The sequence below is a fragment of the Podarcis muralis genome, chromosome 8, assembly GCF_964188315.1.
Source record: "Podarcis muralis chromosome 8, rPodMur119.hap1.1, whole genome shotgun sequence".
In the NCBI taxonomy this organism is placed as follows: Eukaryota; Metazoa; Chordata; class Lepidosauria; order Squamata; family Lacertidae; genus Podarcis; species Podarcis muralis.
In genome coordinates, this window is record NC_135662.1 from 80,436,342 (window position 1) to 80,455,584 (window position 19,243).

The following is a 19,243-nucleotide window of genomic DNA, read 5'->3' on the forward strand; positions in this document are numbered from 1 at the left end:
AGTACAAAGTGGGGCGGAATCTCTGTGAGCATCTTACGACCTTGGTTCTCTCTAGAACTGAATGTTGTCAGATTTCTGCTGCATAATAAAAAGCATTATAAATGCTAGTTGTACACCCAGTGCCCGGGATGGAAATTTATCTCTTTCCCCATCTCCCCTTTTTTGCACATTGAGATAAGTAGACCAGAGGAAACATCTCATTAGCTACATCAGTTCTGCTCCGTTATAGAAATACTTTGCATTAAAAACCTGACAGTACCAAATTATCGAAGGCTTTTCACCAAAGCCAGACTAAACATCTTTCCTTCTGCAGTGTTGGATGGCAGGTTGAGAGGAGTTCCCTACCAGGACAGACTTTGCTCGTGTGCTCAAGACATCGATTCCATAAAACATATTTTGTTGCACTGTGCAAAATATGAGCAAGCCAGGGCTGAACTGATATTACCCTTGCTGGTACCTTTCCCGGGAAAATCAGAGGCTCACTATGTCAGGTTCCTATTGGAAGACCGGACAAATGCTAGAACATTAGCAGTGGCCAAGTTTTTATTGGTGGTTGCAAGAACCAGTGATCCCTATATTCTGAACGAAATGCTTGTTTAACCTGGAGGTAGGCTGTATGAATTGTGTATTGCTTTGTAACGATTTGTTGGGTCTCTGGACCGAAATAAAGGTTGTTGATGATGAAATACTTCGCAACAGGGCTTTTTTCCAGCCGGAACTCACCAGAACTCAGTTCTGGCACCTCTCAGGTGGGTGCCATTGCCATTCTAAGAAAACAAGGGAGGTGTTCATTCTGAGTTCCGGCACCTCTTTTTTCTAGGAAAACAGCACCTCTTTGCACACAGCTAAAGAACTGTGGCCCTTCTTGACTGGCACAGAGGAAAAAAGGAAGTAAAAATGGGAAGTTAAATAAAGTGATACCCATATTAACTTTCCATCGCTCTGAGAGGCACGGTATACATTGCACAGAATAAAGGTGCCTCTCGTTCCAGTCCTGGTTGCTCCTGCTATTAAGGTGGGATGCATTTTATAAACAAACAAACAAATACATTTACTGGTGTTTGTGGATGTGGGCCTTTGCTCTGGCATACAGTACTGTCGTTGTCACACTGCAGAAAGCAAAAGTTATTTCTATATTATTAACAGATGTGAGAACGTAGTATATCTAAAGCTACTTCAGGAAATAATAATGAGAAATTTCTAGGGTGTTGTCTTTCAGAAGTTGTTGTGATTGCTTTTACGTTTGCTGAGGACCTTATGTAAGACTCACCCATTCCCCTCCCCGCTATACCCCCAGACTGGCGTAGCACAGTGGCTAAAAAACAGAGCTACAAATCAGGAAGTCTTGAATCTTGCATCTGCCGTGATTTTACTTTTTAGCCTTACGCAAGCCACTCTTTCAGACTACCCTCTGCCCCTCCCCACCTGATGAACCAGTGTGGTGCAGTGGTTAGAGCATGGGTAGGCAAACTAAGGCCCGGGGGCCAGATCTGGCCCAATCGCCTTCTAAATCCAACCCGCGGACGGTCCAGGAATCAGCGTGTTTTTACACGAGTAGAATGTGTCCTTTTATTTAAAATGCATCTCTGGGTTATTTGGGGGGCATAGGAATTTGTTCATTTCTCCTCCCAAAAAAATATAGTCTGGCTCCCCACAAGGTCTGAGGGACAGTTTCCCTGATGAAAATGTTTGCTGACCCCTGGGTTAGAGTCTTGGACTAAGACCTGGGAGATCAGAGTTCAGATCCCCACTTGATTTACCTTGGAACCTGTGCCTGCACTAAATCAAGTGACAAGGCTGTTTGTTTGTTTGTTTGTTTGTTTGTTTGTTTGTTTGTTTATGTTGCGGGTGGCGCTGTGGTCTAAACCACTGAGCCTAGGGCTTGCCGATTGGAAGGTCGGCGGTTCGAATCCCTGCGATGGGGTGAGCTCCCATTGCTCAGTCCCTGCTCCTGCCAACCTAGAAGTTCGAAAGCATGCCAAAGTGCAAGTAGATAAATAGGTATCGCTCCGGTGGGAAGGTAAGCAGCGTTTCCGTGCGCTGCTCTGGTTTCGCCAGAAGCGGCTTAGTCATGCTGGCCACATGACCAGGAGAAACTGTCTGCGGACAAAACGTCGGCTCCCTTGGCCAGTAAAGGGAGATGAGCGCCGCAACCCCATAGTCGTTCACGACTGGACTTAACTGTCAGGGGTCCTCTACCTTTTTAAGGTTACTTTACGATCTCAGTTTAACAGCCAGTGGCTCTTTTATTAGGAAAAGTTAACAGCTATGGTCCCACGAGAGGCTTAAGCCCTTAAGTACAACCAAACCCTAAGCACTGTCATTAGCTTTGAATCTGGAGCAGAATGCTGCTTCACTCAGGGCTGGTTCAAACATTCATGTCTGTCCTTTGATGTGTACAGCACTGGGTGATGGTTCCCTTGCACAGAAGAGCTATAGTAGAGCTAACACTTCCGACAGAACTTCAATGTCTTCCTCACATTCAGTGCTTCCCAATGGAGGCAGTTCACACATCCAGCTGCCATCCATCAAGTGTTGAACCACCAACCAAAGGATGAGAAACCCAGTGAGATAATACATGTATGGACTAGTTTCTCCCAAAATTCACATTTAAGGAGGTGACTTTCAGTAGCAATGACCCCACACTAGAATACTTTGCATTATGAATAATGGAAGATACAACTTTTGTAATTGCTCAGTAGCTATGACTTGGATCTCAGGTGTTTTCTCTGTGTATGTAAAAGGTTGAATGCCCCCCTGCCAATATATACCTACACCAGCAGCTGTTGGCAGGGTGGCGTTCTCTGGCTGTCCCATTTCCTTCATTACAGGGAGGGGTGAGGCAGTGGCGAGGTCAGTGTGGTGCAAACACACTGGCAGGAGTGCATGGTTAGCTCCATTGGTGCTTTTGCACTATGCTGACTTTGCTGCTGTAACACACACACACACACCTCCCTGTATGCACCAGTAACAAAGGTGGCAGGCAGTCAGGTGAGCACTTCTGCCTTCCCCTGCTGACTGCTCCTGCCCCAAGTTTGTGTGTTTTCAGTTCTGCTTCCTGTATGTGGAGTTTGTTGACTTCTTCCTTATTTAACACAGGCGCAAACTTAATTGGCTGGAGCATGCACCAAAAAAAAAAATCCCCACAGTTATTCACACCCAATTACATTTTCTGTGCCTATGGGTTATATATTGGATGGGTCTGCCTATATTGAGGCTTTCAGCTTAACTATGTGCAATCTACACCTTTCTTTTCTCTGTTTCCTTGCCTGCAATGGAATTGATAAAATAATTGACTCCCTGTGTGTGTATATGTGACCTTTAAGTTAATTGCTTGTCAGCCCTGCAAGAATGCAACATTTATTTATATAGATAGCGCCTGCGATTTGGGTGGGGGGTGGGCAGTTGATCTATCTATCTTTGCAATGATAGACTTGGCTTTGGGTAAGCTATTCAGCATAAAAAGACCAATGGTCTTCGCCAGCATTGCCCCTATATCATCATTATTGCCTAACTGCTCTAGCACAGCCTTGCACAAGTGCCAGGTTTATTTATAAAATGGGTTCTGTAAGTGTAATTCTCTTTAGTTCATCAAGGTCTCTGATTTCCAAGTGTATTTTTAATAAGAAAAGTCCAGATTAGATAGTTGATCTCATTGTCATTTAGAGTGAACTGTAGCTTTATAAGGTTGTCTATTTACTTTATTTAGGGTCAAGTTATGTTCAGAAATGGAGAGAGGATGGGGACAATCAAATTTACACAGTTCCAAGGTAGGTGACAGATATTTATTTATCCATTTGCATTTATATTATTACGGTTTGTAAAGCATGCGAATATGAGATGCATTTGTCCTAATAGCCACTTTGCACTGTATAGTAGGTTGAAAGGAAATTAACTGAATATGTGGTAATAAAACGTGGCAGAATGCCCAGAAATAATGGGTTCTCCTTTTTGTCAGTGGGGCGGGAGAATGCATTGTGTGAAAAACTCTCCACTTTGAGTCTGGCCTTCTTTGCTTACAAAAATACATGGCATCCTACATGTGATCTGGCATACAGATTGGATAAGTGTGCTGAAAATGTATTTTATAGAAATAACATGTGCTAACCTCTTGTCCCGCCTGAAAAGTGAGACATATTTAGAAGTTTGAAAATGAGAACAGCTGTTCTAATAAGACAATTTCTACTGGCTTACTTTCCTTAAAGAAATAAAAAATACCTAATCATTGATAAGGAGTTACAACAGTGCAGTGACTTGGGTTAGTTCCAGGCGTACAGCTTAACTCCTCCCTTGTAGAGAGGGTTTTCATGCTCCAGACTTGATCAGCCAGCTTCCTCATGTCTTCCCTATTAAGCTATATATTCCTTGAAACATTTCATAACATTTGGATTACTGGGGGGGAAAACCAAACTTTTTTTGTTACATTCTCACAACATGTTTAAAATATCGTACTGAAGGGTTTTTTATGATCAGATTATTAGGGCTGTCAGTTGATTACATAACCTTTAGTTGCCTGAGAACACAATCCTATGCATGGTTCCTTAAAACTAATTCAAACTAATTTGCGCTCTCTCTCTCTCATACACACTACCCTCTGAAAGAAAATATCAAAGGCCAAACAAAACAAAACTTAGACCCATTGCAATTGGGCTTCAATTGGGATGTGGAACTAAGTGCTTGTCCTCACTTCTGTCTGGAAGCATGGGTCTGAGGGGTTTTCCCCTTTCCTGCTCCTTTTCCGCTGTTTAGCGACAGATAGGAACAAATGGCAACCTGGAGAAAACCTGAATTGCTGTCTCCTCTGATTAAGCACCAAAGAATGGTTTTCCCCAGGGGGAAGCAGCAGGCAAGACGAAGTATGGATAACCCCTGAGAGTGTTTTGATGCAGGGAGTGTGGCTCTACTAGTTCTCTTGGAGTTCTCAGTGGTTTTCAGTACCATCTACCATGGTTTCCTTCTTGATTTCCTGGCTGGGTTGGGTTCCTTGTGGAAATTGTATTTCGGGGGATCTGGTCTTGTATGTTAGACTGTGTCCAGAAAGTGGTTCCGAGTTCTTCTGTTTGACACCAGAGGCTTGGCTTGTGGTATGCAACAGGGTTCTGTCCTGTCCCCAGTGCTGTTTAACATCCACACAATATATACTGGGAGATGGCATTCAGAGTTTTGGAGTTAAGAGCTGCCAGTATGCTGATAACGTCTGGCTCTATTGCCCCTTGTGCAAAGATAAAAGTTGATACCCTTGAACGTTGTTGGGTGGACTGGATGAGAGTGAATAAGATGAGAATAAATCCAGGCATGGCAGGTTTGGTGTTGTCTTGGGAACTGAGATTCAGCATGTTCTGGAAGTGGCTGCATTGCCCCGGAAATAAATTAAATCGCTTAGGTGTGTTTGTTGATCCTGTGTTGTCCCTGGATTCTCAGGTTGTGGCAGTGGCAAGGTGTGTTTCTGCAGTTACATTTGGTGCACCAGCTTTGACCTTTCCCAAGTCAATCTTCTCCATGTTACCCACAACACAGGGCTACCCTTGAGGAGCAACCACAAGCTTCAGTTGGTGCAAAATGCAACAGCTGGGCTGCTAACCAGTGCATGATATCAGGGTAATGCATCGCTGATCCTGAAAGATCCCTGTTTTCCCCTCTCTGCTCAGTTCAAAGATCTCATATGAGGAGCAGGTCTAAGAGGAGGATCAGTCAGGAAGCAAAACATCTAGTATACATATAATCTTCAGTCAGAAGCAATTGTTTTCAAATCTATTGACTGCCCCTCTTTCATGGAAATCTGCAGTTGTGCTCATGGCATCCCCGTGAATTTCTGCTGCACTTGCTGTTCCCTGGATCATGGCCAAAGGCTATGATTTAATTGAGTCCCACATCACAGTCTGCACTTCTCAGCTATCAGAAAATGGAAATACTTGCACTCACAGATCCACCATGTCTTTTAGAGGTGACACTGGTATATAATTGCATGCACGCTTCATTGTTAAGTTTGTGGTTGGTTAGAGGTTACTGTATTTTACTTAGGCCTTTCTGACATCAGTAGGCTTTGCAAATTCCTTTTTTTTAATGATGGCAATTTGAAAATCCTTCTTTGCTGGAATGTCAATGGCTTGGCTGGGGTGGAGGGAATTTCATACGGCAAGTGCCTGGTAGGAACAATTTTAAGTACTGTACTTGCTTCCTACCGTTGTATCTCTGCTACCTATTATCTGTTTCTAGTGGGACTTTGTCACAAAGATGTGGTTGTTGCAGTACCATTGCAATTTCACGTGTAACAAAATGTATAGTTCAGCTTTTGCTTTCTAAAGGAAATCTTTTGAAAAAGCTTGCATTGTTTGAAATCTTTGGAGCTCACTTAGCTTCTTTGCTAGTATATCCACCATGTTAAAATCTGCACCAAGACGTTCATTCCTCCCTCTTTTTACATCGCTAACAATTTCTTCCTTGAAGCTTTTTTTTTTTAAGCCAGTTTTCCTTCTGGGCCTACAGCCAAGTTGATAGGGATGTATGAAAATATTGTGAATGGGCTTTGATTAGTGCTAGTTAAAACCCAAAAGATTTGGAAGAGTTTTATGTAGATTCTGCCTGGAGGAAATTGAGTACTATTTCTGTGCATGGAAAATAATTAGGTAGAAAGGATGGGTGACTGTTTCACACGTACATGAATATGCACATGCTTTCTTTACAAGTGACTGGCAGCTCGGTATGTGAAGCCACTCCATTTAAAAACAATGTCATTGAGGTGACATGGAAGTTCATTTTGCAGTGCTAAATCAGTGATAGCCATTGCCCGAAGACACCGCTCATCATTGTGAACTAGCCCTTAATTGCTCCATCTTTTTCACTAGCTCTAGGTATATGTAGTTTGCAGATCAGGAAAAAAAGCATGAGTCGTTATTCAGATGATTTGGAGAAACTTGATTTTATTCCAGTGGACACTCGGGTTGTGAACGTGATCTGTGCGGGATGCACGTTTGCAACCCGCAGCGCCGCGTCTGCACATGCGCAGGTTGCGATTCAGTGCTTCTTTGCATGTGCAAAGCACGATTTAGCGCTTCTGCACATTCGCGACCCCCGAAACCCGGAAGTAACCCATTCCAGTACTTCTGGGTTTCGGCAGGTCCGTAACCCGAAAAAACGCAACCTGAAGTGTCTGTAACCCGAGGTATGACTGTAATTGAAAAATGTGTACAGATATGATATAGCTTGCTCTTGTTAGTTATTTTCTCCTTTTTACATCTCTCATTGCTTCCCTCCAATAAATGCCTTCAAGGCACTCACTGGCTCAAATACTATGCTGGGTTTTGGTTTTTTTTCTTTAGCAAGTTGGAAAGCAGGAGAAAAATCTGTTCATTTCCCTGAGTTCTTCCATCATTACATATTGATCACAATCCAGCACAAAGTTAGAAATGCATAAGCTCTTTGAAATAAATTGAATTAAGTGTTCATTTGTGCTAGATTGTGGCTAATGTACTAAAGCTCACTCCAGTTTATGCCTTCACAATGTAAGTACAACATACTGCCTTTACTACATTATAATAAATATATAGGACAAAAGCCAAAAGACATGTACTGCCCACTGATTTGAGTAGGGCTTTTAGCATGCTTAACTTTCTCTGCACTTTCCTTCAGACTTCATGTCTTGTGAAAACTCTTTCTGTATTGTGCTACCTGCAGAAGGCATGGCTGCCATGGAACCCTCCGAGTTGCAAAGCATTCTGGAAGTTGTTATTTATTAAATTTATTAAGTTTATATACCTCCCTTCATCCAAGGATCACAGGGGGGTTTACAATATAAAAACACAAAAATACATAACATAATAACAAACAAAACACACACACAGACACACAGACACACAGACACACACACACACACACACAGCTTAAGGCCACAAATTGTTTAATTAGCCATAGGCCTGGGAGAAGAGGAATGCTTTTGCCTGGCTGGGGAAAGCATTCCACAAATGCCTGTTTGTATGTTGCCACCCTCTGGGCTTCTCGTGGAGGGGGCACACAGAGAAGGGCCTCAGATGATGACATCTGGGTCTATTCATATGGGGATAGGTGGTCCTTGAGGTATTGCAGTCTATATTGAGTTATATAAAATACAGTCACAGTTGACCCTGTGGCAAACTGGGCCTCCTAGGTTTATTTTTTGAGATGTGGGAAATCATACCATGCGCCCAACATTTCCCTACAGTCAGGGCCGTCTTAAGCATATGCGGTGCCGGGGTGCAAAGAACCCCAAAGTTGTTGACCTTTTCTTAGGGCAGGCCGGTGAGGCGCGCATGGCAGAGCTGGCCTGGACAGCCACCTCAGCAGCAACAGAGGAGCCCGAGGCGGCAGTGGCAGCAAGCAGAGCCCAGCACAACAACAGTCGAGCTGTGCTGGTCCCAAGGGTTAACCGTGCGGCGAGGTCTGGGTCCAGTCCGAGGTTGAGGGTGCGGTATGGAGGCTGTCCGTCAAAGCTGTAGCTGGGTCCAAGGCAGGGAGTCGGGTGAGGTCAGGAACTCTGGCAGAAGAGCAGGACAGAGTGCAGGCAGGAACAGGCTACCAACAATGTTGCTCCCTTAACCTGGGACTGGGGCTGACTGGCTTTTATCTGCCCTGAGGCATAGGGCGGTCCCGGTCCACAGGTGACTCGCCTCTCCTGGCCTGGAGGCGAGCACTCCTCCTGTGGGAACTTAGTTCCCTCTGCCTCTCTGCCCTGAGCCTCTGCAGCTCAGGAGAGGCTGGAGGGTTACTGGATCCAGAGGCAACTTCCTCTTCCCCTGACAGGGCTGAGAGTGGGGCACCTGCAGGCAATGGGTCCTCCATCACCTCCGGAGCCAGAGCAGACTCAGCTGGTGCCTGCACCTGAGGATCCAGCACAGGTGAGGACCCTTCAGGCTCAAGCCCCAGCCCTGGCTCAGCTGGTTCTGGAGGCGGGGACTCCTGTGCAGGCTGGGATGCCTCAAGTTCAGCCTCCAAGTCCGAATCCCAGGCCATCACACGAGCCCAAGGCTCATGTGAACAGCGTGCACTGGGCGGGCCTCTCAACCGGGTAGGCCTCATCAATCCCAGGCACACAGGAAGGCAGAGCCAGCCGGCTGCCTCAGTGCCTCGCTTGCCCGCAGCAGAAGAGCTGTGGTGCTCTGACGGGCTCTGACGGACTCCAAATCTCGGCTCCGGACTCTCGTCCTGGAGCCCCTGAGAGCCCGGCGCCCTGGTGCCCCGCACCCCGAGCGCCTATGGGTAAGACGGCCCAGCCTACAGTGATGCCTTTTTGTTGAGGAAAGTAAATAGCGGCTCACTGTAGAGGAGGTTTTTCCATCATTACTTGTCTTGCACTGCAGAAGCAGTAAGCGGCAAGCCAGAAGTACAATAAGTAGCTCAAAAAACAAAGTAATTAAAAGAGAGAGAAAGAGGGATACTAAAACAAAATGTAAATACTGCCCTGAAATGTATGGGTGGTGGTAAAAAAAAAGTTGATAATTATAATAATTAATAATAACAACAACAACATATTTTTTAAAAATAAACACTAGTTTTTTTCAGTTTCATTGTGGATGTACTATGGCTGCATTAGCATTTCGCTTAAATTTATTTTAAGCTTTATTAGAATAATTATTAAGGAGAAGATAGTCTGTCTATAGGTATAGAAATATTAAACATAATCAGTGTTTCGATACAGTAATTAAATAAAAAAAAAGTATAAGCAGCTGGGATAGCTCAGTTGTTAGAGCATGTGACTATTAATCATTCTGGAAGTTGTTTAAATTTATTAAGTTTATATACCTCCCTTCATCCAAGGATCACAGGGGGGTTTACAGTATAAAAACACAAAAATACATAACATAATAACAAGCAACACACACACACACACACACACACACACACACACACACACACACACACAGCTTAAGGCCACAGATTATTTAATTAGCCAAAGGTCACGGGTTTGAGCCCCACATTGGGCAAAAGATTCCTGCACTGCATAGGGTTGGACTAGATGACCATTGTGGTTCCTTCCAATTCCACAATTCTATTATTCGTTAGTCTTCTATAAATAAATGATTGTTATATAAATGTTTAATGCACTGTTGCTGCATTAACATTTATAATGAGTCCAATCAACTTGTTTTGATAAAAATGGTAAAAGGAAAAGGAAAAGGGGAAAACAAATTCTATTTACTGGCTCTTTTGCGCAAATAATAGTCCTTAGAGTAGCACTGGATAAGCATACTCATGAAAATCGGGGTGGGTATCTCTACCTCTACAGAATGCGCCACTCTGAGAAGCTGCCACTGAAACTTTGATAAATACACCTCCCTGATCATACATTGCAATTTGCTCATGTGAGTAGGGGAGCAATCCTATAGCACACTCTGCTGCGATGAGCGGATTGATTAGGATCCAGCAACAGATTCCTGGCTAAACCAGGCTATGCTGGCTTAACTCCCTCATCCTCAGCTCAACTGAGGATACAACAGTCCATTTCTCCCATCGCAACTCAACTGGGATCCAGGCAGCTTAGTCAAACCTGGCAGATTTTATGCTGATGCAAGCCCTGAAAAGGCGATATTCTGTGGGTGTGGCATGGGCAGGACCAGAGTGGGGTCATTCACCTTGGTCGTGTGACCTGGCAACCCGGTGCAAGTTAACTCAAACACTATTTTAAAATATTGTTGACTCGAGAGCCAGTGTGGTGTAGTGGTTAAGAGCGGTAGTCTCGTAATCTGGGGAACCGGGTTCGCGTCTCCGCTCCTCCACATGCAGCTGCTGGGTGACCTTGGGCCAGTCACACTTCTTTGAAGTCTCTCATCCCCACTCACCTCACAGAGTGTTGTGGGAGAGGAAGGGAAAGGAGAATGTTAGCCGCTTTGAGACTCCTCTGGGTAGTGATAAAGCGGGATATCAAATCCAAACCCTTCTTCTAAAAAAAAAAAAATATTGTTGACTCAATTTACACTGGATTGCTTTATGTCAACTTCTTGTGTACTGTATAGGATGGATTCCTGTATCACTTGCCCAGTCGAGAGAACAGTTGGAATGTAACTCTTATAAGTCAAATATGCTGGGTGGGATCCAGTGTTTCTGGCCCCTACCCTTCCCACTTAAACTTTGCAACTAGGTAGGAGCGGGTTGTTTATTTTTATTAAATAAATAAAAAAGTATAATTCTGATTGAGAAGTCACTGCCTTGAAACACTAAAGGTAAAGGTACCCCTGCCCGTAAGGGCCAGTCGTGTCCGACTCTAGGGTTGTGCGCTCATCTCACTTAAGAGGCCGGGAGCCAGCGCTGTCCGGAGACACTTCCGGGTCACGTGGCCAGCGTGACGAAGCTGCTCTGGCGAGCCAGCACCAGCGCAGCACACGGAAACGCCGTTTACCTTCCCGCTAGAAAGCGGTACCTATTTATCTACTTGCACTTAGGGGTGCTTTCGAACTGCTAGGTGGGCAGGAGCTGGGACCGAAAGACGGGAGCTCACCCTGCCGCGGGGATTCGAACCGCCGACCATGCGATCGGCAAGTCCTCAGTCCTAGGCACTGAGGTTTTACCCACAGCGCCACCCGCATCCCTGTAGGTTTTACCCACAGCGCCACCCGCCTTGAAACACTAGGTTTTGCTAAACAGAGAAGTGACCCCCCCCATTAACTTGCTATTTTCTGTTGTGTGCGATGGTGGCATTTTTTTTTAAATTTATGTAGCATTGAGCATTTTAATAGCAAACTGCAGAAATTAAGACTTGTGTTGCTTCTCATTGTGTAAATATGGACTCCCTATGCAGAGCCGTGAGAGGGGAGCCTTTCCTGTCATTTTGACTGTTCAAAAGGTCAGCATAAAAAATGTTCTCATACAAAGCAGTTCTTGTCTGACTTTGCTAATGTGACATTTGAAGCAAGGTTGTGACAGTGTGATGTGACAGCAGGCTAACATTGTCTAGCATTAACAAATAGCATGAGGTCTGGCTGTGAGAAGGAAGCCATTTGCAGACCAGTCAGTCTCATCCAAATGTCAACGAGGAGAAAAAAGCTCATCCTAATATATGCGTACTTCAAACGAAGCCCTTTGAGCCACAACACAATTGAGATTGGATTCTCCCTTTAGTTGAAGTAAACTAGTTTGGATCCAGATGCATGTGCTTCTACCATGCCTTGAGTTAAAAAGCCACACACGCTTCCTTTTATTTACATGTGCTCAAGTCCTGTTTTAACATGCGCATGTCTAGCTGCAGCATTATGGGCTGGTTGCATGGGAGCAGTTACTGTAACAGCGTGTCAATGATCGTTCAGGAACTGGTGACTGCATATACTTCTCCTGTATTTGAGAGGTCAGCCAAGCCTCCAAGTGACCAACCCGCAGGTTGTGTAGATGTGGTGATTGTAGCTGCAAGGTTGAGCAGCAGACCCTTCTAAGGCATGTATTGGATCTTGACCCACCAGCTTCTCTTAAACTTTTTCCCCTCCGGGCCATGCTTTCAGAATAAATATTTGCTTGCACTACACCAAATTTTTATTAATAAGAAATACATTGAAAAACATAAAGACACAACTCCTAGCAGTGCTTGATTAATAACATACAACCTTATGATATGATTATGGGACATCCAGAAAGTATAAAACAGTGCAGCTACTATATAACAACATGCATCATTCCCAAAATATAATATTGATTGCCTTAGAATCTTCCTTCCACGCTTGCCATCCTCTCCTGCCGCACCTGCGTGGCACACCTTTGAGAACCACTTGATTACAGCATCCTCTTTAATGTGTCTTACATCATGGTTAAAAACTAGGGCTGCGCACCCATCAGCATGGTTCTGTTTTCATTGCTAATGCTTTTAATTTGTTCTCGTTGTTGCTTTTTTATGCGCTCTTGCGTTATGTATTATCAGTTGAGGTTTCATTGATGTATTTATTTGATTTTGTTTCCTGCTTGTACATTGGCTGCCTCAGGTAGTTATTGAGAAAGGGAAGGGAGTAAAATTGAATGAATGAAACATCATTGTCAACTCTTTGTGGCATCATGGGCCATAAGAGAGATAAGGAGACTACGTTGTTGTTGTTGTTGTTGTTATATTTATTTATACCCTGCCTTTTCCCCCTGACAGGGACTCAAGGTGGCTTACATATAAAACAGGAACAGCTAAAAGCATAACAACCTGTTGAATGCATGCCATATGCTTATTTTTACATTTGTGCTCCTTATAGTCCCCAAAAACTTCAGAGTCCCGAGTTGCCTCTTCCTGTCAGAGACTACCTAGTGGGTGTTTTCTGTAGTGTAAAGGTAAAGGGGCCCCTGACCATTAGGTCCAGTCGTGACCGACTCTGGGGTTGCGGCGCTCATCTCGCTTTACTGGCCGAGGGAGCCGGCGTACAGCTTCCGGGTCATGTGGCTAGCATGACTAAGCTGCTTCTGGCGAACCAGAGCAGCGCATGGAAACGCCGTTTACCTTCCCACTGGAGCGGTACCTATTTATCTACTTGCACTTTGACGTGCCTTCAAACTGCTAGGTTGGCAGGAGCTGGGACCAAACAATGGGAGCTCACCCCGTCGTGGGGATTCGAACCGCCGACCTTCTGATCAGCAAGCTCTAGGCTCTGTGGTTTAACCCACAGCGCCACCCGCGTCCCTTTTTTCTATAGTGTAACACTTCCTTATATCCCATAGATTTTCTGTAGTATGGTGGTTGCCCTCTTTCACCCTTGCCCTTATTTTCCCTCCCTCGCTCTCTCCTGGCTCAGCACTGTGCTTACTCATACTTCAAATTTCATCTGTTCTCTCTTTCTATATCCCTGGGACCTCCCTCTGCTTGTTCCTACACCTTGTGTTTTACGCAGATGCAAGGAATGTCTTGGGAGTCTTCCAGCATCACTGCCGTCCTGTTGCATCACTTCTTGTGGTTCTGAATAAGCAGCCTCTGCATTCTTCCAACACTTAAACCTACCTTCTTCTTGGAAAGGAAAAGAAAATATAGCCTAGCTACCTAGTCTCTTAAAAAAAAAAAATCTAACTTGGGGACCAGGTGTCAACAGATAGATTTCCAGCTAAATGGGAATGACTTCTGTGCAATCTAGTCAGTGGAAGACGTCTGATCTAAGAATTTTTCTTCTTAATTTTTCTTTGCTTTCAATTAAGAAATAAACTAAATGTACAGTTACTATGTCTGCATTAGCAACCACATGAGGTCCTGGATGTTGCTTTGTGAATTTTCGACTGCTTCCATTTGATCTCAAGTATCCATTGCATCTAATATGTTACAGCCAGAAATAGAAGAGAGAGAAAATCATTGGTGCTGGCATAGCATTTTTACGTATCATGGGGACCAGATGGCTAGGGTTTTTCTAGCTGCATATATCCAAATACTTGTATTGTTTCAAAAGATTAGGGTGAAGTTTTCAGGCTGTATAAATAGTTCATGGGGATAGTAATTATAGCTGGTATCCCCATCAACTTGGAAGTCCCTCAATATATTTCTTAGCAGGACTCTTGTGTTGGGGTTTACTCAGCAGAAACCTCCAGCTGGAACACAGCCATACTTTAAATGGCCTGTCAGACTGAATTTATTCGTAGAATTGGCTTTAGGCTCTTTGTACTAGGCAAAACTCTGGCCTTCTCTAAATGCATGTTGTTGATCTGCAGAAATCCACTTCCTGACTCCTCTAGCTATCCTACAGGAGTCAGCACTATACAGGACAGTTCTTACTTCCGTTGTGTTGCATGTCAACACTGTACAAGGAGCCACACAGACTGTTATCACTGGAGAAATTTAGCAAAGAGAGAAAAGGCTGGGTACTTAACATAAAGGGTGATAGGTGGAAGATTTCATTGTTGAAGCTACCAAGTATTAAAGCATTCAGTGTCCATTAAACTGGATCCTGATTAGAGGAGAGTCCTGCTATCAGAATATATGCCAACAGGTAGAGTTAATACTATTCATGATCAGCAGCATATTGTGACAGTTCATTAAGACCCTCCCCCCCCATGCTCCAAATAGTTCATAATTTAATTACAGTAGTTTTCCTTCAGTCAACATATTTACAATAGTTACAAAGATGAAGCAAGCCTTGTCTCTCTCAATTTAATTTCTTCTCTTTCTTTCTCTCAGGCATCTGACTGGGGAGCAATTCATGTAGAAATAGCTAGAACTAGCCAATTCATTAACCAGCTTTCAGGACCAGCTGACATTCATTCTTTTCTTCAAGTGTAGTGCCAGCCGGCATAGAAGTGCCCGAAAAATTCTCTTCTCTAGTAAAACTTGTCATGAATATTAGCTTCATAATAGTTTGGTTCCAAGGAGATACCACAGGGATGGGTGGACAAAGAAGATTATGTATGGTCTATGTAACTTTTGAAAGAAACACACACACACACACACACACACACACACACACACACACACCAAACTACTGCAGTTGCTGCATAGTTTGAAAGGCAAAGTAGGGCCTTCTAACAAAGAACAGGCAAAATAGAGGCAATTTAAATCCCCATGGTTGGTAGTTAGGGACCCTCCCCTATCTTAAGCACATGTTGTAGTCCCTACGTGTTAATATTAAAGCTCTTCCACTGAAACCAAGTGGTCTGGATCTTGCTCAGCTATTAACCATTGAGTTAGACTTCCAGGAAATGTGATAAATAGAATGAAGTAGCTCAGGCTGAAAGAACAGATGTTTGGATGCTATGCAAATTAAATGCTCAACTATTAAAAGATGTTTAGATGTCCAAAGAGATGGCCAAGTGGGAATCTATGACTGTATTTTTTATATATTTTTAAAAAATCTATTCCCCAGAAGCTCTACCAAATTTAATAACTGTAAGAGGGGGGAAATAGCGCTCTCAAAACATGTTTGACAAAGCTCCTTTAACTGCATATATCTTTTTGGATTGTGTGTATAATGTTATTGGCATCTGTCTGTCTCGAGAGATAATGGAGCGCACCTCTGGGGGTGAAGTGAAACCTCTGTGTTAGCAGCACTAAGATCACCTCTCTGGGGCACAAGCCTTGGCAGTGTGTATGGAGGTCCTGGGCTGCCCAGATGACAAAACCTCCTCCCCTCTTGGCCTCACTGATGTGGTCCAAAGGAAAGAACAGCAATATGTTGGGCATCAACTTGGTCGTAGGAGTTGCTGGAAGGAAGCATACAAGGCACCATCCAACCGTCTTAGGGACTCCAGTCCAGATTTGTTTAGGGTTTACTCCTTAGCCTTTTCTTCTCCTGAAGATATAGTGCCCCAGTCACATTCATGAACATAATGTGCTCTGTTTGTGTGTCGAGACCCCGCAGCCACCCCCTCGTTGGAAATAACTCACACAAGGACACAGATATTAGGTTTATGTTATTGGGCAAATTTTGGCCACAACTTTATTGAATTACAGAATGTGAGTGCTATTGGCTTAGGCATTGATTGTACCTGACTATATCTGACTCCTGCCCATTGTGCAGGAAGTCCAGTAAGGGTAAGCCACCGGTAGGGTGAGCCCTGTCGATACGAACCAACTCAAGCTCCCCCTGGTGTTCCCATTGGGGTCGTGTCAAGGCCTTAGCCCCCCAGCCGGGCTTCGGACAAGATCAACACCCCCGGGTTCCTTTAATGGAATACCCTTAAGCATGGAGGGGCAGGTGATCGCCACACCTCCCCTCCCCCACCCAAGGTCAAACAATGAGCCAAAGAGGAAATCCTCTGGCTCGCCCCTCCGTTTAAATGGCCCCGGCCACACACCGGGATCGTGACATGGCCGGGATCCCCCAGGCAACGGGGGACAAAGTCCCCTGCCCCTGGTGGGGAGTGGGTGACTACGCGGTCCACCGCAACTCCTCCCCACTGGGAAGTGGAGCGGATTAACTAGGTAGCACCAACTACTATGAAGCTCTGTGTGTGCATGCAGGAATTCACAAACACGTAAATGAAACGAAGGAGAATTTTGTTTGTTCCAAATTTTTAAGTGAACAGACCTAATTTGCACCTCTCCAAGCACTATGCAGATTGGAATAAAAGTATATTTTGGATTTCACACCTCTCCGAATTTTGCAATACAGTTCTTGGCTGCAAAGTTGTACCAAAATGAGTTTAGAATATGTATTATTTAGGGTAAATATGTTTAGTAATATGCATATTGAGGTATCATGCGTAAATAAAGCAATAAAATACATTTCTAAATACATACTTAAATGTGAGTGTGTGAACACACATGCCTACTGATACTCTGTCCTCCACCAGGGTAAAATATACTCCCAATTCCATGGCCACAGCCTGCAAAATTTGTGCCCCCCTCAAAGGCAAATTGACAATAAGAAGAGCCCTGCTAGATCAAACCAAACACCCACCTCTTTCCTACAGGTGACAACCAGGTGTCTATGGGAAGACCACAAGCAAGACCTGAGGGCTATAGCCCCCTCTCATTGCTGTTCACCTAGCAGCTAACTTTCAGAGACATGCAGATCCTGTTGCTGAAGGTAGTATAGTCATAATAGCTAGTGTCCTTTTGCAGCCTTATCCTCCATGAATTCGTATAATTCCCATTCAAAGCTGCCCAAATTGGCGGCCCTCACCAGTCCCTGCTTTAGACTATAAAAAAGGTTGCTGGGGTAATGACGGGTTTTTTTTTTTTTTGGCATTTTAAAATTTTATTGATTTCCAACTAGTTATACATTTTGTCCATATTACAACAAATCTTATCCATTTTGGACTTCCTTCAACGTCACTGACAAACGTTCGTAGTCATATCTTTAGTACACATTCCATTCTCTCATATTGCCATTTGTTTTCCCATTCCAATATTATTTCAAATAAACAATACTTATTGAATCTTTACAGTGCCTCTTTAAACCCCACTAGCGTTGTATTTACAGCACAGTTGTTTTCCAGATAACCCACAAATTTCTTCCAGTCCTCAATAAACTTTTGATCTTTAGTATATCTAATTTTCCCGGTGAATTTATCCAGTTCCGCATATTCTATCAGCTTTGCTCTCCACTCTTCTACCGTTGGGACTTCTTCCTGCTTCCACTTCTGGGCTAACACTATTCTGGCTGCCGTTACCGCGTACTGGAAAAGTTTACAGTCCTTTTTCCTGATATCCTTTCCTACAATGCCTAGTAAAAAGGCTTCTGGTCTTTTCACAAAGGTGTATCTTAACATCTTTTTCATTTCATTGTAAACCTCTTCCCAAAAGCCTTTTACTTTCTTACACTCCCACCACTGATGGTACAGTGTCCCTTCTTTATATTTACATTTCCAGCATTTGTTGTCTACCTTGTACATCTTTGCCAATTTTACAGGTGACATATACCACCTGTAAAGCATTTTCATCATATTTTCTTTCAATAACGTACATGCCGTAAATTTTATGTTCACTCTCCACAACTTTTCCCAGTCCTCAAGCTGAATATTGTATCCGAAATCCCTTGCCCACTGGGGTAATGACGGGTTTTAATGCCCTTTTAAAATGTGTTTGGGAGGGGAGTTGTTGTTGTTAATATTAAGTATTTTGTGTTTTTATGTTGTGGTTTTATGTTGTAGAAGCCCTGGGACCTGTGGGTATAGAGCGACATAAAAATTTAGTAAATAATACATAATTTTAATGGGGACACTGGGAAGAAAATCCTCACTGGGTATAGGGCGACATAAAAATTTAATAAATAATACATAATTTTAATGGGGAAGAAAATCCTCATTGGCCTCTGTTCCATTTCTCCCCATTCATCTTGCACTTTCCCCATAGCCCCACAGTCTACCTTTTGTATAGTCTTCCACAGGAAGCAGCGTGTAACATTCTCCTCCCTCCCCTTCCTGGACCATCTGGTCTTTTACTGAGAGAGAACATCTGGCACTGGGTGGGAGAGATGGGGCAAGTCAGCCCAATAGGTCAGCTGGAGCCAGGAGTTCTCTCTGACTTGGTAACTAAGCCAATGGGTTTGTCCCTTTGCAGCCATGTGACTGTACGAAGCAAACATTCCCTTTTAGAACTGATAGCTGTCCTATTAGGTAGATCAGATTTAATCAACAGCTGCAAGTGGTACTTAAGAAAATAATCACAGCAAAGTGGGTCAGCGGAATTCGGAAGTGAGTCAGGCCTTTGGGAATCTTGCCCAGTCATTTGTTTTAATGAATACCCAAGGTTTTAAAGCCAGCTTACCAGTTTTAATCAGTGTGCTGAAGTACCCAAGTATATGCAAAAATGATCATGAACCAGTAGTTCATAGAGGAAGGCTCTTTGACTGCAAGCTGTAATGGTTTTCCTTTGTGGTCTGATCCTATGAGG

General features: G+C 43.8%; 1 protein-coding gene across 2 annotated transcripts in view; it reads left to right on the forward strand.

The window, feature by feature from the left end:
- GABBR2 (gamma-aminobutyric acid type B receptor subunit 2) overlaps nucleotides 1-19,243 on the forward strand; it is a 292,240-nt gene that overhangs the window by 153,447 nt on the left and 119,550 nt on the right. For both annotated transcript variants that reach the window (XR_013394045.1, XM_077933377.1), the window contains exon 8: nucleotides 3,710-3,770. Coding sequence is in view for 1 of the 2 variants with exons in the window: in XM_077933377.1 (XP_077789503.1) it covers nucleotides 3,710-3,770 (61 nt within the window). In the remaining variant the exon portion in view is untranslated. The remainder of the gene's footprint in view (nucleotides 1-3,709; nucleotides 3,771-19,243) is intronic.